This window comes from Leptosomus discolor, chromosome Z (assembly GCF_034619465.1).
Source record: "Leptosomus discolor isolate bLepDis1 chromosome Z, bLepDis1.hap2, whole genome shotgun sequence".
Classification (NCBI taxonomy): Eukaryota; Metazoa; Chordata; class Aves; order Leptosomiformes; family Leptosomidae; genus Leptosomus; species Leptosomus discolor.
The window spans coordinates 62,838,893-62,865,411 of NC_141419.1; the positions used below are offsets into that span (position 1 = coordinate 62,838,893).

The window sequence follows — 26,519 nt, forward strand, 5'->3', positions numbered from 1 at the left end:
AATACTGATACTTGTTTAAGAGACTTGCTAGATCTGTCTGGTAGACAGATGCCAACTTTTATCTTCCTGTATAAGAGATTTCAAATGATAATGAGAAGAGAGTCTGTCTACAGTGGATTATTACGCTTTAGTGAGCAGAGACCACCATCTCTTCAGCTATGCCACTTTAACCATGAGTCTGATGTTTTGTCTGAGGACAGCACTGAGCTGAGAGCTCAGCAGAAGAGATGTCCCTTCCCCAGCTTTAGTTATTATAACAAAGCAGTCGCCGCATAACATTTCTCTTGTGAAAGCTCGGGGAAGTATTTTGGTATGACATATTGCCCTGCAGGTGTTCATATGGCAGGTGGGTAGTGTCCAAGGGGACATCTCCAGGGCATGAGTCTCCTGTTGGTGCTTGGAGTGGGTGAACTTCAGCCAGTGAGAAGAATTGGTGTCCTGGCTGACCCATGGTAGATGTGTGCAAAGGTGAGGAAACTTCTGTTTTCCTTGCTACACCTTCCCCTTGCAAATGCATCCAAAAGCCTCATGAATTTAGTTCCCTGAAATGACACCAAATCTTGTTCCAGCCAAATTCCTGTTGAAGTCAGTGGTGTACTCGGAACTTCATATTTGGACTCTGATAGGGAATTACTTTGCACATTGATGTAACTCTTGTCTGCATGGGCAGATTAATTTTGCAGATCTTCCTGCTTCTTTGAGGACAGATCAATAGGGAAAAATGTTATTTTCAATCAGGAGGCATTCCTTTGTGTTCAGGAAAGGCTGCTTTGACTGACTTTGCCTTAATACTATTTATTTTTCAATTAAATGAAGCCTTACAAAAATAAAGATTTTTATTGGAGGTGACTATGAAGAAGAAAAGATACTTAAACAATGGTGAGTGGATGCAGTACTTTCTAAGTACATACTTTTCCATTTTCACTTCCTGGCAGTGTCTGCCTCTAAAAAAAAAAAAAAAAAAAAAAAGGAGGGAAGGCATTGGACATGCTTGACCATCTGATCTGTATCTCATCTGTAGGGAAATAAGCTCCATCAGACCGAAATCTGTCTCCCACTGTATTTGAGTCTCCAGCAGAGCAGTGGGATAATGCTCTTTTCCTGCAGTCTCATGGAACTGGTATTGTGTCATCTGTAGGAAAATCGAGGCTTTTCTGCTTTTACAAAAAGTATTTGGATTGTTTCTTTCTTGTATTTGGTAAAAGTTCTTTACAGAATCGAGATTTGAAGAATTAGTTACTAAAATATTTAACAGTAGATTAAACTAGTAAACTTTTAAAAACCTAGTAGATTGAAATTTGCAATGTGGCAAAAAAACCCGACTGACATATTAAGAGCTTGCAAATTGGAAATGGCAAATGTCAATTGGAAATGGAAAGCTTTAAAGTCACTTTTCTCCCAAAATGTTCTTTGCTTTTCTTATTGTCGAAGATAATAGTAAAAATGTAAGTGATTAAATTTGGCAGATGTGATTTTGGAGTCTGGTCTGTAAGTGGTATGGCTCTGCTGAGTAGTCCCAAGAAGGTTTCAGGAATGCTATCCCTGTGCAATGTCTGATTCAGTTCCCCAGTTGTTAGTGGAGATACCACCTGTTAATGCCTGTGATAGAGAATGCTGGCTGGGTATTACACAATAGAATCATACCATCATTTATGTTGGAAAAGATCTTTAAAATCATCAGGTCCAACCATTAACCTGTCACTGCCAAGTCCACTGCTAAACCATGTCCCTAAACACCATGTCTACACATCTTTTAAATAATTCCAGGGATGGTGACGCCACCACTTCCATGGGCAGCCTGTTCCGATGCTTGACAACTGTTTCAGTGAAGAAATTTTTCCTAATGTCCAGTCTAAAGCTCCCCTGGTGCAACTTGAGGCCATTTCCTTGTGTCCTATCACTTGTTACTTGGGAGAAGAGACCAACATCCACCCCACTACAACCTCCTTTCAGGGAGTTATAAAGGGCAATAAGGTCTTCTCTCAGCCTCCCCTTCTCCAGACTAAACAATCTCTGTTCCCTCAGCTGTTTCTCATAGGACTTGTGCTCTAGACCCTTGTGCTTCTCTTCCCTGCTCCTGCTGACCACACTGTTTCTGACACAGGCCAGGATGCTGTTGGCCTTCTTGGCCACCTGGGCACACTGCTGGCTCATGTTCAGCCGGCTGTCGACCAGCACCCCCAGGTCCTTTTCTGCCGGGCAGCTTTCCAGCCACTCCTCCCCAAGCCTGTAGCGCTGCATGGGGTGGTTGTGACCCAAGTGCAGGACCCGGCACTTGGCCTTGTTAAACCTCATACAGTTGACCTTGGCCCATCGATCCAGCCTGTCCAGATCCCCCTGCAGAGCCTTCCTACCCTCGAGCGGATCAACACTCCCATCCAGTTTAGTGTCATCTGCAAACTTACTGAGGGTGCACTCGATCCCCTCATCCAGATCATTGATAAAGATATTAAACAGAACTCTCCCCGATACTGAGCCCTGGGGAACACCACTTGTGACCGGCTGCCAACTGGATTGAACTACATTCACCACCACTGTTTGGGCCCGGCCATCCAGAGAGGTTTTTACCCAGCAAAGAGTGCACCCACCCAAGCCATAAGCAGCCTATTTCTCCGGGAGAATGCTGTGAGAAACAGTGTCAAAGACTTTACTAAAGTCCAGGCAGGTATCCTGAGCCTTTCACTCATCCACTGAGCGGGTCACCTTGTTGTAGAATGAGATCAGGTTAGTCAAGCAGGACCTGCCTTTCATACACTGGTGCTGACTGGGCCTGATCTGATTGTCCTGTATGAGCCATGCGATGGCACTCAAGATGATCTGCTCCATCACCTTCCCCAGCACCAATGTCCAGCTGACAGGCCTGTAGTTCCCCAGGTTCTCCTTCTGGCCCTTCTTGTAGATGGGAATCTCATTTGCTAACCTCCAGTCAATGGGGACCTCCCCAGTTAGCCAGGACTGCTGGTAAATCATGGTAAGTGGCTTGGTGAGCATTTCCGCCAGCTTCCTCAGTACTCTTGGGTGGATCCCATCCAGCCCCATAGACTTGTGTGTGTCTGTGTGGTGTAGCAGGTCACGAACTGTTTCCCCTTGGATTATGGTGCTTCATACTCCTCCCTGTCCCTGTCTTTTAGCTCAGGGGACTGGGTACCTGTGGAACAACTGGTCTTACTGTTAAAGACTGAGGCAAAGAAAGCGTTAAGTACCTCAGGCTTTTACTCACAAAGACTTTGTAAAGGATTGGAGAGGACCAGGCAGGACTTGTCCTGCACTGGTTGTCAGCAGGGGCTTCATATAAGACCCTGTGGGATTTATGAATACACATTTTGATTTCTTCCCTTCTTCACTTTTCTCTTTTTATGAAGTTAGCCTTAGTTGTTATCCTATTTTTTAAATTGCTAGTTTGTAAAACTTACCTTAAGTCTTGGCGGATGTTGTTAGGTTATGTAGGGAGAAAATCAGAAGGGCAAAAGCTCAGCTAGAACTCCCCTGACATGTGACTGTCTGTCCACCCGATGCCATCTCCTCAGCTCCATCCTGGCACTGTGCTATATACACTGCAGTCTCTCCAGCTCTCTATCTCTCTACTAGACCAGCAGCTCCCAAAAGGAGGAAGGGTCTGTCTTCCCCAGGGGTGACCGTGGCCCTGCCCCTTTCAACAGTAGGGAAGGCTGCTCAGGTCAGGCTGCCACAGCTTCATTGCATTTTCAGGAGCTGTGGGACTGATGACCTGTAAATTGCTCTAGGACCTTCAAGGCAGAAGGAATGTTATAATGTCATTTCCAAAAAGGGGTTCCATTCAAAAGGAGAGTGAATTTTTAGGCTGGATTATGTTTTATTAACATTATAATGTATGCAGGTTTTGTTGGTTATGAACACCAAGAGTGATGACCTTGTATCAGCAGCAATGAAATTGTACAGGCTCCTCTATTTAAGTGGTATTCCATATGGACTATACAGAAGATGGAGATACAGAGATAAAAAGGTTCTCTGCTTTTCAGTATCGTCAGATCTTGGTGTTTTGATGAAAAAATGTTTATTTCACCTGGATGGCTCTTTTCTTTATTTCTCCTCTTTAGTTTACTGTTACTTGAATGAGGAGTCTAAGGCTAAACACAGTGCTTTTAACTAGTGTCATATCCTGCCTTTTACACAGAAAATTTAGCTTTGCTTTACAGTTTAGGAGTACAGTCTGTGTGTTTCTGAGACTTGAATGAGATTTGGACACTGAAAAGGCTTTGGGATTACCAAGAATTTTACCATGAATGGTTTGGAAACATCCTAAGTAAGTGTTTTAAGCACAGGAGTTTAAAAAAAAATTCTCTATATACAGTTTAATAATTTTTACTTAGAAAAGCAAAAAGCAAATATATACTGTTACTAAAGAGGCACTTGAGAAAACCCAGAATAAATTTTAATATTTGCCTGAATTTATAATTCATGCTTTATTCGAATACAAGTATAGTATGACAGGCAGTTGTCATCATTGTTGATGTTATCAACAGGAAGTTTACTTTGGCAGCTAAATATAGTTCTTAATTGCATAGCATACACTTCAACATCCTTGTTCTGTCCTACTGAGATGTTCTCAATGGCTTATTTCAGAGGATAAGTCAAGAGTTCATCAGCAGCATGTGTGATCTATATTGAACTTATGTTTATTATCTACTACTGGTTGAATATCTGTTAATAAATATGCAGATGGCATTTCAGCTAACTGAACTATAATTGGTCTGTCAATCAGATTCCCAGATAAATGTTCTTCTAAAAAACTACTGACTCAGCATTGGTGTCAATTGATTAGTGAAATGTGTGTTCTAAAACAATCCACACTGTTTCTTGTGAATGTTTTGATGCTTTTGGCAGTAAGAGAGGACTGCTTGGATATTTATTTGTTTAAGCATGTAGCTAGAAAATGAATTGGCTTTCAAATAAGAGGAATTGCTTAAAATTTTTTTTGTCATGTGAGTGAAATGCTTTGGGACTTTGAGGCCTGCTGAAAGACCACATTTGTTATCCTGTGTACCATTCCCTGCCAGCTCCTGAGCAGTGGGATAGTTAAGGCTGCTGCCTGACTTTTCTTTGCCTGTAGAGGTCAAGGCTGGTGGGTTTTGCCCACTTAATCTATACCCTTCCTCTTGCTAGCTTTCTATTTTGACATCTTGCTGCATCAGCATCTTTACCATCTTGCATATACTTTCTCAACTACTTTCTTCATTGGTGTGAAATACAGTTAAATGTCTTATTTCGGTGTCAAAAGCCATTTATTTTTGAATACTTAATTTTGAATCATGTGTGTTCGTAACAGAACCAGGAAATTTCTGCCCTGAGGCATGAGTGTTTTTTCTCTGAAATTACTGGGGTTCATATGATGGGAATATTTTTTTCTGGCATCTTCATTGGTTACAGTGGAAGGGTTTGTTATTTCACTGCACTTGTTTTGGTGTGAAGGTAGGAGAAGGAGCATAGACGTCCTAATGAAATATTTTTTGTCCATTGAATGCATTTTGGAAATACACGGAAAGGGAAAAGGAATGAGGAAGTTAATTTTACATAGATTTGTATATTTGCATCCATTCCTTCATTTGTGATCACACAAACTCTAGGCAGTATTCAAAATCCAGTGAAATGTCAATTTTTGGTCAGTCTGTTTATTACTGTTAACCTGGATGGGGATGGGAAGCATTTGTTTCATAAAATGGCTTTGTGTAGTTAATAGTCAAATTGCTAACTCTGCCTAGAATCTTTTGTGAGACCAACACCATTAATTTTTTCTGTTTTTTTTTTTTTTTTTTTTCCCTATGGCTGTTTTAAACTCCTTTCTCACAAAAGAAAAATAGTTTTCTTGCTAAATATGGAAGCTGCTGAAGGCTTTGAAACTTTTATTGACCTCATGACAAGTCCTGTGCAGAAATTAGATAGGGTTGATATCTCACTGGCATGTTTAACTTACTGGGCATTTGAAAGGTGGAACAGCTTTGAGTCTACCCCATGAAATACCTCAAAAACAAATACAGACCATGTGTCTAGTTAGCTACTGTAAAACTTTTCACCCGTGCTTGTTCCACGTAGCCCTCTGATTGGTGTTTAGCAAAGGCCACTGGTCCCCACCACTTGGGATGGTGGGTAAGTTCTGGTGTTCCCACTGTCAGAATTCTGTTCTCCTTTCCCTCTATGTCTGTTCTGTCAGCAAGGCCTTCTAGAATCCAGCATGCTCATGCAGGGTGTGCCTTGCATCTTCCTCCTGTATCTCTGACAACCCTGCCTTCTCCTTGTCTTTCGTCTCTCCTCGGCACTCTGCTTACCTTCCTGCAGCTCAGCTCCTATTGGTTATTTCAAACAGCAGTGATGGAAACAGAAAACTTGCTCATATAAAGAGCAAGTAGAGTAAGCTGTAATTTTGTGAGGTGGAGAAACTGAGACTTGGGGCTTGCAAGAATTCTCACTCTTTCACTTGTGGGGAAAAAAACCAAATCCCTTGCTCCAGTGATGAGTCTAATATGAAAAATATGTCTAAACAGATCTCCATTTTAAATTTTGCCTTTGACAGATGTAATTATTGTCTGATATGGAAAACATTGTAGTGACAGATTCTGAACCCCTACCTACGAAATTCTACACTGTGTAAAGTTAAGGGCTAATGGGCATAAAGAATCATAGTCTGGACCACAGAAGATGAAAAGGCTGGTATATGTAGGGCAACTGGGATTGAAATTTGAAAGTGTAAGTCAAATATGGGTATAATTGTGTTATGAACACTGCTCTTGAATCAAGTTTAGCAAGTGCTTGTATACATTCAGATTGGCTTCAGTTCTTGTATGAGTTTGTAAATCTGTTTTTTTAGATATGGGTCTTAATATTCTGTAGATTGAAGGACCTATTTAGACATGTGAATTTTCTCATCATTGTGCACTGGTATTTATAAAGGGAAAAATTAAGATTTTTCTTTTTTTTTTTTTTTTGGGTGAGGGGAGAAGGCAGATGGCTGAATTATTCTTGTCCTTCAAACCTATACCACAATGCATAAGTCTTCCTCCCAGAAGAAGAAAAAGGAAATTCATTTGTGTGCATTCTGTAGAAGTCAGTCTCAATCACTGATTACTATGGAACTAGGAAAGTGGACTGAGGAGAAAGCATGGACCTTCTTGGGCTGATGACTGCATAGTATGTTGTGAGTGGGAAGATCAGCTCCAGTGCTGTTTGACAGAGTTCTGAAATATGAGTTGGGAAGATCTTTCTACATATCTGTGTCCCCTGTTGGTCACAAAAGCAGGAGTTTGTATGTTCTTATTAACAGACAATATCGCATGAACATTCCCTGACTCCAAAATGAGTTTATTCTTCAGTCTGGAGATTTTTTAAATTAACCTGTTGAGAGACGTGATAAGGTCTGTGCACCTGGAAAGACGTTTCTTTTAGGTGGTTAACAACTTCTTCCTGTCAAAGGGTGAAGTTGAAACTCAGAATGAAAGGTTGCTGGAACAGTTTATTTTTTAGCCTTTGTGGGCAAGTCACAGAAGTTTTATTAGAAAATACTGGACTTCTGTAGAATCTAATACTATGCCTATAATGGATATTTCTGCAGAAGTATTGGAAGTGTAGAAAAAAACCTTATGTTAGATTCTAGAGGTCTAGACTGATTTATTTATTTAGTTTCAACTAAATTCCTTAATATGGTATTCTTCATAGAAGAGATTTTGTTGAAATGAATATGGTAAAAATAGCATTGAAAGAACGTTAATTGAGTTTGGATTATGAATTGCCAAAGGTAAGTCATTTACTAAAGAATAATAGTAGCTTTGAAAGGTGAGAGAAAAAGAGTATGTAGGATTTTTTTTTTTGGTCTGTCTTCTCTAAACATTTCAAAAGCCCTGGATTATTTTACAACAGGAAAAACAAACTGTTAAAGAAATATTAAGGTGTAGGAGACTGGCAAAGCATCTGATTTTCCAGTGGCAAACGTTTTTTGAATGCCATTTTGAATTATTGAGAGAAAAAAACAGGCATCAGTGTTTTCAGTTGTTCATACCTAATACTTGGTTGCACAGGATGCAATCTGAAGTTCAGACGACTTCATTAAAATAAGTGAATTGGTGCTTCTAATGCAGTATAATAAGATATAGGGTTTGATTCTTAGCAACTATTTTAATCCATTTTTCTGGTGAGTATTCTAATTCTTTACAGCATTTCTACTTATTATCTATTTACATAATAATACACACATACATCCTAAATTTGTTTGCTCATGAATAATGCAACACAAATTAAAAATAGAAGATGCAAACCTGTGTTATTCCCATGTACAAGTGAATCAAATAGTGTAGTTGTCTAACTTGTGACCAGGAAAACAGTAGCTACTGATTGCTGCTGTGTGGTTGTGGTAATACTCTTATTACTGAAGTGAAAAAACACATAAGCTGCTTTTTCATATTGCAGTAGGACATTATGCCAGATTTACACCCTCATGCTGAAACCCTCGCCCCCCCCCCCCCCCCCCCCCCCGCCCCCCAATGACATCTCTGTATAATATTCGTGTCTGTTAGCTTTTGTGGAAAACTACCATTTCTTTCCCTGACCTGCAGTTTTGCTGCTTTCTTACTAGCAATTCCTCCTCTAAGTACTCTTGAGTCACTGCTAATATTGTATCTCCCAAAACCTGCTGCTGTTACTGTACAAAACATGTACAACTGCAAATTATGGAAGTGTCTTAACGTCTGCTCAGTGCCTATGGCCATACCTCTCAATTACCTGTCATATGCCTTCAGTGTATCTCTTTTTATCTGAAATGTACCTCGTCTATGAATATTAATAAACATATCCCAGATGCTGCTGAGTCCTGTTCAAAATTTGACAACATGATTCTTTGCATTAGGCGTGTAGTTGTATGTGGAGGATGAATTCCTGGCAAGGATGAGTAGTAGCACCTCTAAATCAGTGCCTGATAGCTCAGTAAAGACAGAGGTTAGTACTTGTTTCCCCAAAGTGGCAGCACGTATCAGAAGCTCCTTTGGGAAAGTGGTCCTTTAACAGATGTGTGAAATCAAATGAGGTGGAGAGCAGCGATAAATCTAACTCTTGCTTTTTGTCTCTCTGTGACTGTGTTCTTGCTTCCAGTCTATCTTCTCCCATCCTTATTGTGCTCTGGTTATTTCCCGATCATTGCTACCTTTTATTTTTAGAGTTTTCAAAGCACTGTTCAAATCCCCCGTCAGTCCCCAGTCTTTACAGACTGATGAATATGACAACACTCACTCTAAGCAACAATATTCTAGTCTTAAAAATACGTATTTTATATACAGCTACAGAAGGACATAGTTACAGAGCAGGTACAGCTACAGCATGAAACCTCTGCTGAGTGAGTGATTGAAGTCTTCTTGCCCCAGAACGTAATGTTTTTGTTTTGTTTTGTTTTTTTTTTAACGCAGATTTCTTTTGTTACTTTGCCTTTTACTTCTGGTAAGACCGATACTGATTTGGGTGTCAGAGCTGAAAGTGTGTGAAGGGATACCTGTGGGAGGAAGAAGGAGAACAACCTGTACGTGCCCTGTGTTTACTTAACCGCGGTGTAATTCTGCCAGCTGGACAAAGGGAATACGCTGCTAATTGCCTGCTACGAGCCAAGGGGAACACCAAGGACCAAATCTATGTAAATGACATTCAGGTTACTTGAGAAGTTTTGCAGAGCTGTATTTCCTGACGGAGACACCTGGGAAGCATTGTGCCTCAAAGTTCACAGGTTTCACTAGGAAGGTGCAGTTTTACTTTCTTTTCTTTTCTATGCTTCATTTTCTTTACTTTTACTTCACTGTTTTCTGCCTTTGTCTAGACCAAACACTGTAGGGTCAGTCTGTTCAACTGTTTGTTGTCCTGTTGTTGGACACTGAGAAGAGCATGGCTGTGTTAGTCTGGTACTGCTAGTTGCATCTTACCTTTGCTGCTCTGAAATACAAATTGTGATTGTTTTGTGGCCTCAGACATGAAAGGGGAAGACAGGTCACTGAAAACAAGATTTCCAGACCCAGCTTACTGCACTTTGATCCTCTGTAGCCTTCAGAAAAAAAAAAAAAAGAAGACAATTTCTGTATGGAAGTTAAGAGTAAAGGAAAGGAACAGGCTAGAATCTCTGCATTACAAGAGGAGAAACCAAACAACCTGCACTTAGCTTATTCCTTTAAACAGCATGAAGCACAACATACTCTTCAGAAAAAAATCTGTTACCACACATTGTACAGTTCTTACTCTTACAGTGTACAGGGTGTAAAAGCACCTAGAGAGAATTTTAATTTTTTTTGTGTGTGTGTGTGTTTTCAGAAAAACCTGTCAGGAAAATGAAGTCTCAAAACACTGACTACGTAATGATGAGCTTGAATTTGCTATACTTGCTTGCACATTTCATTAATGGGCTTTTTTAAAACCTTCAGCGATGGTCTCACTGTGACTGATCCTGAGGACTGAGTATAGTGGAAGTGAATTAAAAACCTTCTTGGCACTTTTTGAAAATCTAATTTTACATTTACAGAAGTAGAGGTGGGGATTGAGTGCAGGGCGAGTGTGAGATAAGTTCATACCCAAGTGCTGCTGAGAGCAGCTGTGGGTGGGGAGCTGGACTGAGCAAGTTCTGTGCTGTTGTAGACAACATGTGTCTCCAGTGGTCACATTTACTTGGGTTCTTGCACAGCACAGTGCAGCCGGGACAACCTGATCTTGGTTTTCTTACATTGCCAGCTGCTAAACATGAGCAACTCTGGAAAAAAAATAGTTGTATACATTAAAACACAGTGCAAACATTAACGAATTATATAATTAATTTGTATAATTGTATATACAAACAAAATGGTCTGTTTTGTTATTGTTGGTGCCATGGAAAGTGGTGTAAAAGTGTACTGCACAGCCTTTTTGGTTTTTAAATATGTAATGATCAGTTGATTATGAGCTACCAAGGAAAGAAAGTTTTCTGAATACCAGCTTGAATTTTGTAAGAAACTGGAATAAACTCATTAAAAAGAGTAAAGAATTTGGAATAAACTAATGAAAACAAGCTGTAGTAGGTTTTGTTTTTTTTTTTAGCAGGTTTCAGGTTTTTCCAGTGCCTGCGGATGGTTTGACATAAGTACTTTCTAAGTCTAGACAATATTCTTAAGAACAATGATGACATTTACCTGCAAGAGCTAGAACCAAGGAAAAAGCTCTTTTTTTGTTTAACTTGAGTTAAGGAGCCTATTATGTCTGCTGGTGGCTTGTCCACAGTGGGCCCCTGCAGATGTGTGGTGTGCTCCAGGGCTCCATGTCCCTGGTGAGTCTACCCCCTCTGTTCACACAAGTGTCTCACCATGCCAAGAAGACTCCTTTCAGGTTCCACTTATGTTTTGCCTCCTGATGGCAGGTCGGGGAAGACCACAAGTAAGTGCCAAATACCAAGTGGCAATTCAAAATATATGGGACAGCGTGCCTGGTGTTGAGGATGGAGGGCAAGCAGGGTCTTCTCAGTAGCCTTGCCGGTCCCTCTTAGCTTGACTGTGAAAAGAAAGTGTACGTGGGTACATTTATAGAGAGCTCTGTGATTGAAAACTGTTGATAAATGTTAAGTCATTAATATCGTTTGAGGCATGCAGTCTCTTCTATCACTCGTTGTATGTGTCATGAGTAATTCAACAGAATCATCAAGAAAAATATGTGTGTGAAACTGTGTATGTATTTTCAGGAAAAAGACACGTTTCCGACCTAATGTTTTGCTGTAGTGAACGATATGTTGAGTGTGATCTTCAACTTTTTTTTTCTCCTGGTTCATGTTTATAAAAATTGACTTTTATTGAGATTTATAATAACATTGGGAGGTTTTGATAATACAAGAAAAATAGATTTGCATTCCTGACTGATAAAAATGCTCTCTTAAGTGCTACAGCAATTAGCCTAGTTTTGTACAGTCATACGTCAAACGTTAGGAAGTGGATTCTATGGGAAAAAAAAATTACTCTTAATCTTTCATTCTGCATTTCTTATATTCAGTTTTGGGAATTCTGGTTCAAGAAAGATTCTGAAAAATTCAGAATGTACTACAAAGAAACTTTGTAGTATGTTAAATGAGAAAGAACCAATCCAAGTTGATTGGATTTTAAAGGAAAAAAAAAAGTTCTGCAAAACAAGAACAAATAGTCATGAGCAGATTCTTTCCACATGATTGCTCTTGTCATGAATTCTTTCACCATATACTAACCTGTAAGTTCATTAATGGTCAAACTGCATGATTTGAATAGTTCTTTACCCACAGATCACTAAAATGAGTCTTTTAAATTAGAGGCTGGAATCTTTTGCAAGGGGTTTGTTAAAACCAGACTTGAACATAATGATAATAATGTCTGATTTTCCATTTGAGACTACCTAGCATGTTATAGCTAGACTAAGATTTCCTTCTTTTAAAAAATTAATGGAGAAAGAAATAATTTTATAGGAGTTGCAAACAAGAAAGCAGGGACTAAGTTTCAATCCTAACAAACATGCTCCTCATCAGGTGTATTTCGTTATTTCTTTAAAATATAAAACTTGGGTGTGGTTATTGAGATTTATATCTTAGTTTTTCAGGTTAATGAAATGTATAGGTTTACCCTGATCACAGCTATGATCCAGTGCCACAAATACTTCAGAATTTACACACTTTTACTGATGTGAGATACCCTGTTCCAGAGGATTTACTTCCCAGCATGTGGTCAAGCTGTTGGGTTGTTCACCCATTTGGCTGAACACGTTGCATCTTTTCAAACTGATATCACAAAGATTGCATAGTGGTCTCAATGAAGCACCTTACTTTAGCCCATTGGTAATCTTAGGAATATTTATGTTATTTTTTAAAATTTAAATTATTTTTTTCCTGACCCTCAGCTGCAGCCTTTTGAATAACATGGTGACAATCTTCTTAAAAAATCAAAGAGACAATTGAGTAGGTAACTGGTTAGGCTTAGGAGCAAACATTCATGATCTAATGTGTGTGAGTAGGGTTAAAGATATATTTATTTGGCATTGCAGAAAGTGCTGATGGTTTCCAGATTTCAGCACTTGACTTTTAACAAGAATTGTGAAAGGACCTGCAGCCTTATCTTAACTGGCGAATTTGGAGTGTCTCCAACAGTTGTTAAGCCCATTGAAACTATCTCAGGATATATGCTTTTGGCCTTTTCACCTAGGAAACTAAGTAGGAGTTGTCTTGTATGTCAGGCAGAAGGAACAGGGCAGTCTCAGTTGTTAACGTTTCTTTTCTGATCCTGAGGACAGTCAGGAAGAGCTACCAAAAGGAAGGATACCTACTTGGTGTATGTACCTAGTGCTTTCATGCATTTATATGAAAGTAAAGCCAGATCTAAAGAGAGGGTCTTTGAGCAATTGTTGTAAGTTTTATGTGAAATTCGCTTTCTGGATTACATTGTCCTGTGAACATCCATATTCGTAAGAGAGAGTTATTCTGGACTGCTTGTCTCACCTTGTAGCTTTTACCTCTTTTTGTAAATTGTATGAGGTCGGCTGTTGCCTTACAGCCTGTGCCTGTATCTGTGGTGCAGAGCTGAAGTCCCCCTCAAGCAACTGAGAGGACAGGCTGTGGTTGGGGTCCTCTTCTTAGTCCTGGGGGAGGAGCAATTTACATCACAGTTTTTCATCCCACCACTGTATTTGGCCCACTGCCCTGATTCTGCAGAGGGGAGCTACTGTCCCTCTGCCTGTGTGTTTCAGGGAATCTTGGGTAAGTAACTCCTACACATTCAAGTCATACCCAGCTGAGAAGAGTAGGAATTGTGGTGCTTCAGTCAATATAATTTCTGAAAAGGGTATGCATGAGGAAACAAGATCACCTTTGTGGTGCCTGCAACACTTAGATCAGTTTGCAATTTTGGCAAAGCCTTCAGGATTCCTCTTTGCTTGGGTTTCTCAGGCAGAAACATCCTTTTGAAAAAATGCATGCTGATTAAAAAAGGAACAACCTTTGTGTAATGGTGATTTAAAAGCAGAAATTTGCTTTCAAAGAATTATTCAGAGTGAATAAAGTATTCATATTCAAAGTTCTTGCTGTTATCTGAAATCGATAAGACGTCCCTGATTATGAAGCTAGTGACTTTCTTTCCTGAAAACGCAAGCATTGTGAAATCCTACAACTACATTATTTGAACAGAAAACTGAGTGCTTAACACATATCCAATGTTTAATTGTCCTTTTTCTCGCATATTTTAAGATCAAATCACAGTGGGAAAGCATTCCTCTTTTCAAAATGGACTCTGATAATGTTTTTAGAAGTAAATATGAAGTCTGGAGTGATGCCTGCAGTCGAGACATTTAGTAAGAAGTGCTTCCCCTCCCTACCCTGTTGATCTCATTACCCACACAAATGCCTCCCCCAGAACAGTTTCCTGACATTTCTTTTGGTATCTCCCATATCTAGTATGCTGGGTCTGGCTGGCTGGAGTTAACTTGCTTCCTAGCAGTCCATATGGTGCTGTGCTTTGCATTTGTTGACAACAGTATTGATAACACACCAATGATAACACCAGTGTTTTGGCTCCTGGTGAGCGATGCTTGCGGTGTCAAGGCTTTTTCTTCACTACCGCACAAAAACCAGGCTAGTAGGTTGGAGCTGAGCAAGAGACTGGAAGGGGACACAGCCCAGACAGCTGACTCAAACTGACCAAAGGGCTATTCCATACTGTATGATGTTGTGCTCACCAATGAAAGCTGAGGGAAAGGAGGAGGAGGAGGCAGGGACATTTGTGGTGATGGCATTTGTCTTTCTGAGCAACTGTTACACATACTGAGGCCCTGCCGCCCAGGAAGTGGCTGGACACCTGCCTCCTGGTGGGAAGTAGTGAATACATTCCTCATTTTGTTTTGCCTCTACATGCAGCTTTTGCTTTTCTTGACTGAACTGACCTTATCTTAACCAGGAACTTTTCCATCTTATTTTCTTCCCATGTGCTATTGAGGGGGGGAAAGTGAAAGACTGGCTGGGTAGCTCAACCTACCACATCTAGACATTGAAAACTCTCCCAAACCCAGACTGCAAATCCACACTGTTTCTTCATTCAGCCTGCCTGTGCAGACTTGATTCTTGAATGTTGCATGAAGAAGAGGAGCTAGTCATATAAAAGGAAGAATACTATAACTGTTATTCTGGTTATTGTCATATAACAGGAAAAATACTATAACTGTTACTCTGGTTGTTGTCTTTTCTTCAGTTATAAGCACTTTAACTCTTCTCTGTTGTCCTGGTTTAGTCTTCTGGAGTCTTTTGGAAGTGGAGTGGGCTTTGTTTTGCATCTTTAGCATGCAGTGCACATCAGAAGTATTTCAAAAGCAAACAGTTTTTTTAACATAAAGTTTTAAGAACAGTAGAAGAGAATGTGGATTTTGGTAATAGTGAAATACAACCACAGCTGACTGTAAGAGGTGCTGATTTATATCCTATTCACATTAACTTCAGGGAATTGCAGTCACTGAATTGCGGGGAATCAAATCCCTGCAATTGGTTCAGCTTGGAGAAGAGAAAGCTGAACACCTTGTAGCGGCCTTCCGGTACTTAAATGGGGCCTACAGGAAAGATGGGAGGGACTCTTTATCAGGGAGTGAAGTGATAGGACGAGGGGTAACGATTTCAAACTGAAAGGGGAGGTTTAGATATTAGGAAGAAATTCTTTCCTGTGAGGGTGGTGAGGCGCTGGAACAGGTTGCCCAGAGAAGCTGTGGCTGCCCCCTCCCTTGCAGTGTTCAAGGCCAGGTTGGATGGGGCTTTGAGCAACCTGGTCTGGTGGAAGGTGTTCCTGCCTATGGCAGAGGGATTGTAACTAAATGATCTTTAAGGTCCTTTCCAACCCAAACGATTCTATGATTCTAATTTTATGAAAATCACACAGAATACTAAAGAAACATACCGTAAGTTGTATGAAGAAGAACATGTGAACACCTGCAGTTGACAGAAGATTGAAAAATTATCTAAGCAGCTCATAAGGCCAGGTTCTGTTTGTAAAAATTACTTCTGTACTTGGGAATTTAACTTCACTGAAAGTCAATAGGATAAAGTCCTCAAAAATCACATAACCAGTTTTGAACATTTTACTTTTACCTACATAGCACATTCTCACTGTCAAACTAATGTGAAGATGGGTATCGCTTGATTTTTTTAGAGGCATGGAAGAGAGATACACAGTTGGGATGACCAGCTTCTTATTCCGGACATTTGTGTGAGTTTCCACCCTTTAACAAAGGTGCTTCAGCTCAGCAGAGCACACACACATTTGCCTTTTTTATGCCCTGGTCCATGAACACTTCTTTCCACCCTTTAGATGGCTCTTGCAGACACACACACACCCCATTGCGTTGGTATGCCAGTGTGGTTTCCTGTGTCTTCGCATCAGACCTTACTCAGTAGCCAACTTTGGATTCCAGACCCTGCCAACACAGCAGCCTCTGCTTCACTAAGTAATAGCTGTGGTTAAGATGTCATTCTCCATAAATCAATTTTGGCAAGGATGACGGCTAAGGGCAGGAGCTGGAGTTGTCTTTACGGGGCCTAAACCATTCAAGTGGCCTTAATCCTCCCTCTTATTACTCTGGCTTTGTGGAAGGTAGATGGACTCACTTTAACAAGATGGAATGAGGTTTTTTTTGTCTTTTCTTTTCAGTCGCAACAACAAAAGACCTGGGAAATTCTGATTAATTAGCATGCCTTGGGCTAATGAAAGAATAAAATTGAAAGAAAAATGTCTAAACCTCTGAGAGGAGTAGAAGCATGTAGTGACAATACAGATTTTAAATACCTGTGCCTGTTTGTATAATTTTCCCAGGGTTTGCCTGTCATTGACTTGAAGAGATAAGAGCAGAAAGACAAGTGGAAAGTTTTGTTTGGACCATGATGTAGTAAAATTTCAGCTTTTAAGGAATCTAAATAGGCTATAACATGAAGGGTGCTGGTAGTGGCCTCCTCTAAAAGTCAGTTTATATAATAAGGGCCACTGTCATTTTATTATTCCAGTGCACCTTACTGACCATATATTTTATTGAACAAGATTGTCTATGAAAACAGTAGTAGGAATTTCCAGACAAGTTGTGGTAATCATGCAGGTGGACTTTTAAGAAGTAATTTCTCAGTTTGGAAAATGTTCTGAACTGCTCTGAGGTAATCTTGTATCCTGAATTGAGAAAATGCATACTCCATGTAAGTAAGTAAACCTCTGTAATAGAAAAAATGTTTTTTTAACCACAGAAGAGTCTTCTTATGAGTTGCTCTTGGCTTTTGACCTCTATATCTTTGCAATTATTTAATTGATCTTTATGCTTCCTTAAGGACATGACTTTCTGACTTTCTGAACTTAAGGACTTCTGGCAAAACAGTCACAACTACTGAATCTGGGGTACGTTTGAGCTGATGTGAAGGTGGAACAACCAGAGATCAGTGTGGGAACTTTTTTAATGATGAAAATAACATGTCAAAAACTTGACAAGGTACTTTTGTTTCAGGCAAAAAAATCCATTGTGTGTGTAATGAGATTCACATAATGCTTTGAGATACTGCTACTGTAGAAATTCAGACTTTGATAGTGTCTGATAGACGTACTTGAAATGTATATATATCACTTAACAAGATTATCACTTGAAAAGACAATTGTATTTTTACTGAAAAGTTTTTTGAGATGATAAAATATATTGATATTTAATGAACATGAAACTTTTAAATGAACCATGAAAGCAATAGTAAAACTAATTAACTTAGTATAGAGTGTCTTAGAATACATACGTTCTGTGGGCTGTATGCTTGTTATTTCTGCCTGGTTAAACTGACAACTAGGATAACATTCTGATATTATCTTTTAGGAGAAACAACATTAAACAGTAGCTTGTTTTTAATGCAAGGGAAAAGAGAAAATGGTTTGTACTGCTAGAAACTTGGGGACAATGCAGTTTTAAAAATTACCCTTTAGTATCCTTGAATAATGGACTTAATCTGGGAAACAGAAACATACTGAATGCGATTGCAAGTTACTTATATTCCTGCTTGCATATTGCAAGAGGCAGTCTCTGCATTTCTTTCTGTATTAACATTTGCTGCCTGTTCTTAATTAGTATCACTATTCAACAGGTTGCCATTCATTCTTCTTTTTTCCTGCTTATGCATTTTGGTCTCTTAAAGGAGGCAAGATGCTTCTCTGAGCAGCAGTGGTCAAATACCTTGGCTTAACTGTAAAGATCTAGAAAGAGAGCCTCGCACGTGATAGAGTTTAACATTGAACATAGCCTTTGTTGCATGCTTTTTTGCTGAACAAATGTCTCCTGCTGGATCATGACATGCAATACAGTCTGTCATTGACATGTTACGGTGCAAACTCTGAGACCTGGCCCATGCTGGAGGCAGAAAGCAAACTCCTTGCTCTTCTATCCTCTAGTCAGGACTCCTGTGCAGCTGGCAGCAAGTTTTGATAGGGGGGAGTTGTCATAGATCGTTGGAGTTAAGGCAGCCTAAACCTGCTGAGAGTCTGTCCTCTTAATCTTGTTCCTCTGCTGGACGGAGCTAGCATCCCCATGTCTAAGTGGGTAAAGGAGGCAAAAGATCTTCCCTTTGCATGGGGCCTGGAGGAAGGAAGGGGTCTGCTTCTTTGTTCCCAACATTATCCATACAACCAGGCTGGCAAGAGAAGTGAGTATACAGTGTGCACAAAGAAGGCTGCCTCCATGGTTAGATAGTAGTCCAAAGAACACAGCAAGGATTCAGAAATTACTGTGTGAACAGGGGGTGGTACATTGCTATGCTGCCTTGCTTTGGTATTTATCGAATGATAAAAATCTTTTCAGTGATGGATCTGCATTGCCCATGGTTACAGATAGCAAAGCTCCTATGTGGTATTTTCTAAAAAACTAAGGATATTGGAGATAACAGAAATTACCTGGTCTAAGCATATTTTAAATAAAAGTCAGGAAAAGTAGTTCAGGAATTACTGGAAAAAATGCTAAGTATGTATTTCTAATGTGAAGAAAAGCACAAATGTGCAATGAAGGTTGAACAGTGCTGGAAGTTACAGGAGATGAAGTGTAAGAGTCCAGAGAATCATTTTTCTGAAGTGTTTTCTTATTGCCCCTCCATAGATGGTGGATCTGCATTGCAGTAGGTGGTAATCAGCAAAGATCATAGCAAAGAAGTATTCCACAACACTGCCGGAGTTGATCTGCATATTTTGCAATAGAGTGGAACACTGTTTAATGGGCAAAGTGTTTCACTATAGATTTCATTTGGGTCCTAGCGTTCAGAATGTATGAGGAAGTTTTGACAATATTATATTTTGATTTGCCCCTCAAGTAATGCCACTTGCAAGTCAGTTGAAATAACAGTCTGTGCTCTCACACATATACAGATGTATGTTCTGTGTTCATTTAGGTCAGATTCAAACAGTAATTTCCCAGTAGCACTGGAACTGGAAGGTATTTCTCCAATTTCAACACAATTCTCTTTTGTTCTTTCAAATATCTGTATATTTCCATTTTGATTATAATAATAATTTTCTCTGTGTCTGTGTTGTAATGGTATTTTAAGGAGCTGGACAATACTGAAATTTAAAACCCAAAACAAGGGGGTTTTTTCACCTGATATTATTCACCATTAGATTAATATGCCAGAAGGGTAATATGTTACATTAGTAATGGAGTTTCTGTTGATTCATACCAGTTATTTGAGAAGAATATGAGGCTTGCACAGTGTATTAATTTTTCATAAATACCAACTAAATGGTCAGGCCAAGTTTTGTAGAAAACTTTACCACAAGCTAGTATGAGTAGCTAACACTATAGAGAAATAGTAGCATAAACCAAAGATGTAAAGTTGTATATTTTCTGCAATACAAGAGCACATACTGTATATTATCCTAACAAGGACAAAAGCAGAAGTCATGTAGTGTCACTGATAACAAATAAGGAGTTGCCCATTGCAGCTAAAACATTTATATGTTAGTTCAGTTAAACATTTACTGGTCTATGCAGTAGCTAACTGATAACTTCTCACTTTTTATGCGAAATAAGAAAACAAAGTAGCTTTCAAAATAGCTTTTTAATAAGTGGGAGGCCTTCCTGATATAAATAAAATGTATTCAAAATTAATATGAGCTACTATAAATGTCTTCAGTATGTGTTTTCTCCTGGAAGTTTACTGAACCTGACTGTTTCATAATATATTCTTAGTTTAGTCATTACAAGACCACTGTTTTCATTTGTTTAAAATTCTTGGTTAAAGTGTTCCATAGAAGTGAGTGATCTCATTGCTGTCTGCTTTAAACCAGCTAAGTTAATAACCTGTGAGGTATTGTTTTCACCGGTCAGTTCTGGATAATTTTTTACCTTGGTTCCACTTGAAAGGAGACATTGTTTTTCATTGTCTCTTTTGTTTCACAGTAGAGTTGCTGAAAGTACATGCTTGATTACTTCATACAATGAATGGCAAACGACATTGGAAATTAGTACAAGCTAATTTACCAAGTGCACCCTGATAGGGAAGAAACTGTGTGTCCAAGATTCAAGGCATGGAGAACTTTTAAATGCATACATAATATTTTCTCATAATACAATGTGGTCATATAATTCTGTTTAGTGTATTTCCTCCAGATTATTTTTCTTGATTGGAAAGATTAAGTCTCTGCAAACAGTTAAGAACATGGGAATTGCCAATACTAGGCAGATTAATGGTCTGTCTAACTGGCTGTTCAGAGCGGACACTGCCAGAGGCTTTGGAGGAAATTTCTTACTAACAAGGCATTGCTAATTGTAAGTGTTAAGAAAATCGATGAGTTAGGGACATAACCATGAGGTTAAAACCAGTAAGTTTTAGGATCTCAATGTCATAATTTTCTCTCTAACTACAAAGCCTTGATTTTTTTAAATTTTATTTTTTAAGAAAACAAAGGCCAAGAATTGCTGTTTCACTTACATGTAGTGTCTGTGTGGTGCAGTGTAGTTGAGAAACGACTGTATTTCATAAGACTTGCAATAAAAATAATAATTCGGCAACTTTTTCAGCCATAGTTTAGTGATTTACTTATACCCTGAAGAATTACAGATTCCATGCCATACAAAAAATGCTCATACCTAATGTAATTTTGACTGAATTTTTGTATAGTTCACCTACAAGCCTCAAGATCTCCCAAAAAAAAACTTGGGCTCAGAGGATGATACCAGTGTGAAGAAGCCCAGATTCCCAGATAGACAAAGATTTTGGCTGATCCTATGCTAGTAGAGGCAAGTGGCAATTTCCTCCCTATTCTGCCTTCCCCGCTACCCCCGTGCAAATCTCCAGTTTAACACACTTAGAGAGCGTTTCAAGGGGTCTGATATCCACTGCCCTGCGACTGGTGTCTCAGTCTATGGCGTTGGCTAGCTGGCATGCAATAGTGCCTCTTAGCTGGCTGTAGAAACAATAGAAAAGTGGCCATTGTGTTTAAGGACAAAGGGACAAGTGCTAACTCTCTAGTAGTCATTAATAATATGAATAAAATTGGTGGAGGGGAAGCCTGAAAGGTTTGGCAACCTCAAGACGAGAGGGATTGGGATATTTCCCATCTGGAAACAAATCTTCCAAGCAAACCTTTTGAGTTTGTTCAGTCAGCTACTGAGAAGCCCCTCCAATGAGGGTGCCAACAAGCCCACAGATATGGTGACACGCAGCAAAGATGTACATGGTAGCTGGGGACTGCAACATCCAGAAGGTTCGCCATATTGTGGAAGAAGACCCAATTTGGTTTGAAAAGTCCTTGGTGACTTATGTCTATGTGAAGAATGCACTGACACAGAATCTTACTTATTGCTTTGGTCTCTGTCATCTTTAATATTTATTGTCTTACAATACTTTTTTTCGGTGTGCCCTTTTCTCCCTGGTTTGGTGAATACAGAATCCACACAAACAAGACTGGAAGCCAGTTACAAGGGAAATATTAAAACCGACTGTTTCCAAAGCTTTCAATTATTGTACTTCAACAGACAGAAAATCCCCTAGGGAAATTAGCTTTTGCTCCTTTGTTGCAATTCTTTTATTCCTAGCTGTTATTCTAACAGTAACAACAGGACAGATTTTCAGATAATTTTAACAGCTTTCTTTCATGCTGATTATCTCAGTTATTGAATAATTTATTGATCTAAGAGGTGATTGAATTTGATCTGGTCTTATGTATTTGGTATGCTGTACATTTGAGAACACCAAACAATTAAAACTGGTTTTGCTGTTATATGTTTTTGTTCTATTATCATTTATACATTGGAAGCATAGTTTACAATTCCAAAGGTTTAGTGAAGGAGTTTAATTTTATAATTTGGCTTATTTGGCAGAATTAACAAGTTGCTACTCTTAACCTGGGCAATTGGACAAAGAAATTGATTGTTTTTCAATCAGTATCTGGTAAAAGAAAATGTGTTTAAATTGTAATAATTTCATATTGGACTTTGCCTCCAAGAATTGTGAGAGTGATATAAATTAAAAGAATCTCATCTGAAACTCAGTGTACCTAAATTGAAGTAGTTGTATTTTTGTGTATTCTTTGAATGTTCTTCAGAAGATTGCGGTGAAGTATTTTTGCATGTCAAGGGTGAGTGAAGCTTAGCTATTAACCAACTATAGAAAATAAACTGGGAAGATAAGTGAGCTAACGAATGAGGAAGTGAATGGATTAAAATATTTCCATAAAATATTTTTACTGTTTATACTTGTTAACTGTTACTGTTAGTTATTGCTAAAGAGCAGTTTTGATTTATATGCAATATGTTTATTTGGAATAAGTGACATGCCAATCAACTGTAGCTCTTCCTGTGAGCCAGCTCAGGACTGATTCCACCTCCTCAACTGTTGTTGCCTTTATTGGACTATCTCCTGATTTATATCTTAGTACATTCGAGAAGAAATTGCTCCTCTTTCTTGTTTAAAATATTAGGTCCACATATTTTTCTTAGAATCTACAGCTTCATTCAAAACCCACTGATGTCCTCCAAAGAGGTTCCCATTTATCTCAGCTGATGTGGATTCAAGACGCTAAGGAATTCCTGGTTGTGCTTTCACTGTCCTGAAATTTTCAGGCTTTGGATCAAAGGTACAACAAACCTGTACTGAAGGCTCCTCTTGCAATGTGGGTGTGTGATGTCAAATGCTGATGTGGGTTATAGTCACGCTGCCAATTCACATTGCAGCTTTTGAACAGATTTTCTGACAGCTTGACTTTCAGCAGCAGGCTCATGCCAGGTTAGACGTCCATGTTGCATCCATTTAACTTCATGCTAGATGTGGTCTGTACTTCTGCAGCTGGCTCAAAGTCAACATAAGCTTCCTATATTGTGCTCTGACTTAGCTGAACAGACATGTGATTGTATGCTCATGCCTGGTTCAGATCAAACTAATACTGCTCAGTGACCTGTAGGGTACAGATGAGGTATTAATGATGGTCTTTTGGCAAACTGTATGAAACAGTGGATAAAATGTTATGACTTTGCTTTTTATAGCAGTCTTTTACTTTGCAGTCTCTTTAAACGGTGAGAGCTGATGATAGAGTCTTTCTTAATAATCTCTCTCCCCCTACCGGGACTTTTAAGTGGAAGAATTGTCTTTTTTTTTCTCCCATAACAGCAAATGTTTATCAATGATAAAAAGAACAAAACCTTTTCCTTCTACTTCTGCATCAGAGAAATGCCCAGGCAAAAGTTTATCAGAACTGGAGTTCTGCATTACTTTTGTCTGTCATCCTTTGTTTGAGGTAACAAACCCAGTAATACAATCTCTCCAAAGTACACCCTTTTCTTGTTTTTTCCTTTCAGTGACCAGTGACTAGACCATCTTTGGCCTTCATCCATTTCTTTACACAACAAATTCTCTTTGCTGTTCTTGGCATCACTAAGGTGCTGTTTATGCACAGATAATAAGTGCAGACCAGGATGTATTGAGGATGCAACATTCTGTATTTAACAGTAGTGGTTTGACACTACTCCCTTTTCTGGTGTTGCTTTTGGGATTTTTTTTCCTGACATATATTTTCCAAGCAGCTCAGGTTTAATCATGTATAAATAGCAATTTCACTGTATAGTTGCAGATTGTTATTTTAACTGACAGACGGCCTGTCCCTAAATGAAAATGTCACAAGTGCACAGCCCTTGATTTCCTGGATGTAATAAAGTAGATGTTATTGTTACAATTTGTAGCGAAAAAGTATGAGGCCTGGGGGCAGGGGAAGCCCTTCTGTCCAGTCACGAAGTTCACAGCGGACCCCCTTGCTCTCCAGACTCCTCTCAGCAAGGAGCCTAGGTGCAACTAGGTCTGACCCTGATCCCAGACCTCGTCAACAGTTTGTGTCTAAAGGTATGTGTAGTGTTGGTGTATAACTCCCAGGCTTCTTGTTCTTTCGTTATTAATCTTATCTCAGAACCTTCAAAGGACTTTCACTGAGGCAGTTTTGCAAGTCAGTGTTTGCCTGTCAGAGCCCTCTCAGGGTCTTTCACTGAAACAGTTGAGCAAAGTTGCAAATATAGTTAATTTATTAAGGTGACAGATGTAACAAGTTCAGAATTGTGGTTGATAAATGCACTGTCTCACACAGCTATGTCATTCCAAAATATTAATATATATCTCTGTTGACTACCATTAATTATACAAGCATGATAACAAGTAAGCAAGCATAAGTTAACGCTACAATAAGCAAGCATAGATTAATACTTCAGCACTATAATTGATTAACACGATTCTCACCAAGAAGGTGTCCCTACTTGGCAAAGAGAGAGGTTCAGGCCCATGGACCCGTCCAGTAGTTGGAGTTCTCACCCTCAAAATGGAAGATTTAAAATGCTAGATTTATACTCTTGGCGAGGTGGGACTGAGTCAATTGATGTGTTGGCTGGCTCCTAACAAGGCTTGTTGTGTTGATCAGAAAAGAAAGCGGAGGGGAGTGGCTGAGAGCAAAGCTGTTCTATACAGAGGTGTGGGGTCTTTTGTGGCTGTACTGAAGCAACACCGGGCTATGAGGCCTCTGCCTCACCCCAGACATCACTCCAGTTGATTTGAGTAGACAGCCAGTCACCACATCTGTCCTGTTCTTTGCAAAATAAGCAAGATGCTCAACCCTTGCATTTGTGACTTAACCTTTGTTAAGATCTGTCCAGTACTTGTTCAGGTCCGGTGCTTAATGGGGCAAGGTAAGTGTATTGCTCAGCCTGCGCTCTTGCTCAAGTCAACCTGCCGCTACGTGGTTCAACACCAACAAGCCCAGTGTCCCACATCGTTGAAATTTGTTTAAAGTGGCTTATAAATACGGGGCATTATGATGTCATCCAGGGAAGAGTCAGTATATATTTGGTACATTTTTGTGGTAGAGCTGCTTTTCTCAATGCTAATAGGTTTACATCGTGTTAAGTAGTCAGTATATATAGGCTCTACAAGCGTTACAACTGTGTTTCAGTGTCAAAACCAGTTGGATTTCTTATGTTATTAGAGCATGCTTCCCTGTCTTTTATATCCTTTGGTGCAGAAAGCCTTTGGTTCTACATACTAAAGACATTTAACTAAAAAATAGATGACTAAATATATGTAATACGCACACACATGCATTTATATGATGTGAATGTGTGATGTGAATGTTTAACTTAACCCCACCCAGCCTTTTGCTAAGAGGAATAGCATTCATGTTATTACCAGGGGCAATTTAATGCTTTTTGCCTAATTTTTGCTGGCTGGTTCCATTTTAACACTCTGTAACATTATACGACTAACTGCTGAGGAGCACACTGATTCAGCTTCACTGAGTTTAAAATACAAACTGCTTCACAGGAAAGAAAATAAAACGTCTTCTCTTATTTCTCTGTTTTAATTGGACATCTTTGGTGAGAGCAGACAGTAGTCGTACAAAGCTTAAAACCTTTTTTTCTGGTACCCACAGTGAAGTTGAGTGCAGAACAAGGAATTCTCCTTACATGTTTGTCCTTGGAAATTTCCAGTCCTTCTAGCTAAATTTCAGGATGGGTTATTAAGTGTTTTCTTCTTTCCTTACCCTTGAGTTTTCAGCCAGATGCTATATTCTTCACTTATGTTTCGAAGTAGTAGCAATGAGTAAGTTGTTTTTCTTGAAGGGCTGACATATATCATCCCAAGGAGTACATTATGTGGTGGATCATGCAATCAGCTTCTAACATCTGTACATGAATTTAGGAAGCACTTAGGGTCCCAGTGGACTGAGAATCATGTATGTTCTCCTCACATATATATGAGATATTACTAATTAGTCAAAGAGAAGAAGAATAATTTGAAGAGAAGGCACAGACCTCTGAAACAGGAACAAATGTATCTGTTTGAAAAAAAAAAAAGCTATAATGTGAAATTTTTAGGGTGAATTGCAAGTTTTTAAGATAATCCTATTTGATCTGGAGGAGATTGAAGGATCTGGATTTTATTCCTATGACTGTGAGGCCATAAATGCTTTAATGTACTTCTTTCTGAAGTTCACAACCCATTTGAACATCCTTGAGAAAAACAAGTGTATGAGTTGTACAAC

The 26,519-nt window shown here is 39.2% G+C and overlaps 1 protein-coding gene across 2 annotated transcripts in view; it reads left to right on the forward strand.

The window, feature by feature from the left end:
* GLIS3 (GLIS family zinc finger 3) overlaps positions 1 to 26,519 on the forward strand; it is a 169,381-nt gene that overhangs the window by 11,428 nt on the left and 131,434 nt on the right. The window contains exon 2 of one of the 2 annotated variants that reach the window (XM_086479967.1): positions 9,886 to 9,894. The exons of the other annotated variant lie outside the window; for it this stretch is intronic. Coding sequence (XP_086336093.1) covers positions 9,886 to 9,894 — 9 coding nt within the window. The remainder of the gene's footprint in view (positions 1 to 9,885; positions 9,895 to 26,519) is intronic. 2 annotated transcript variants of the gene reach the window in all.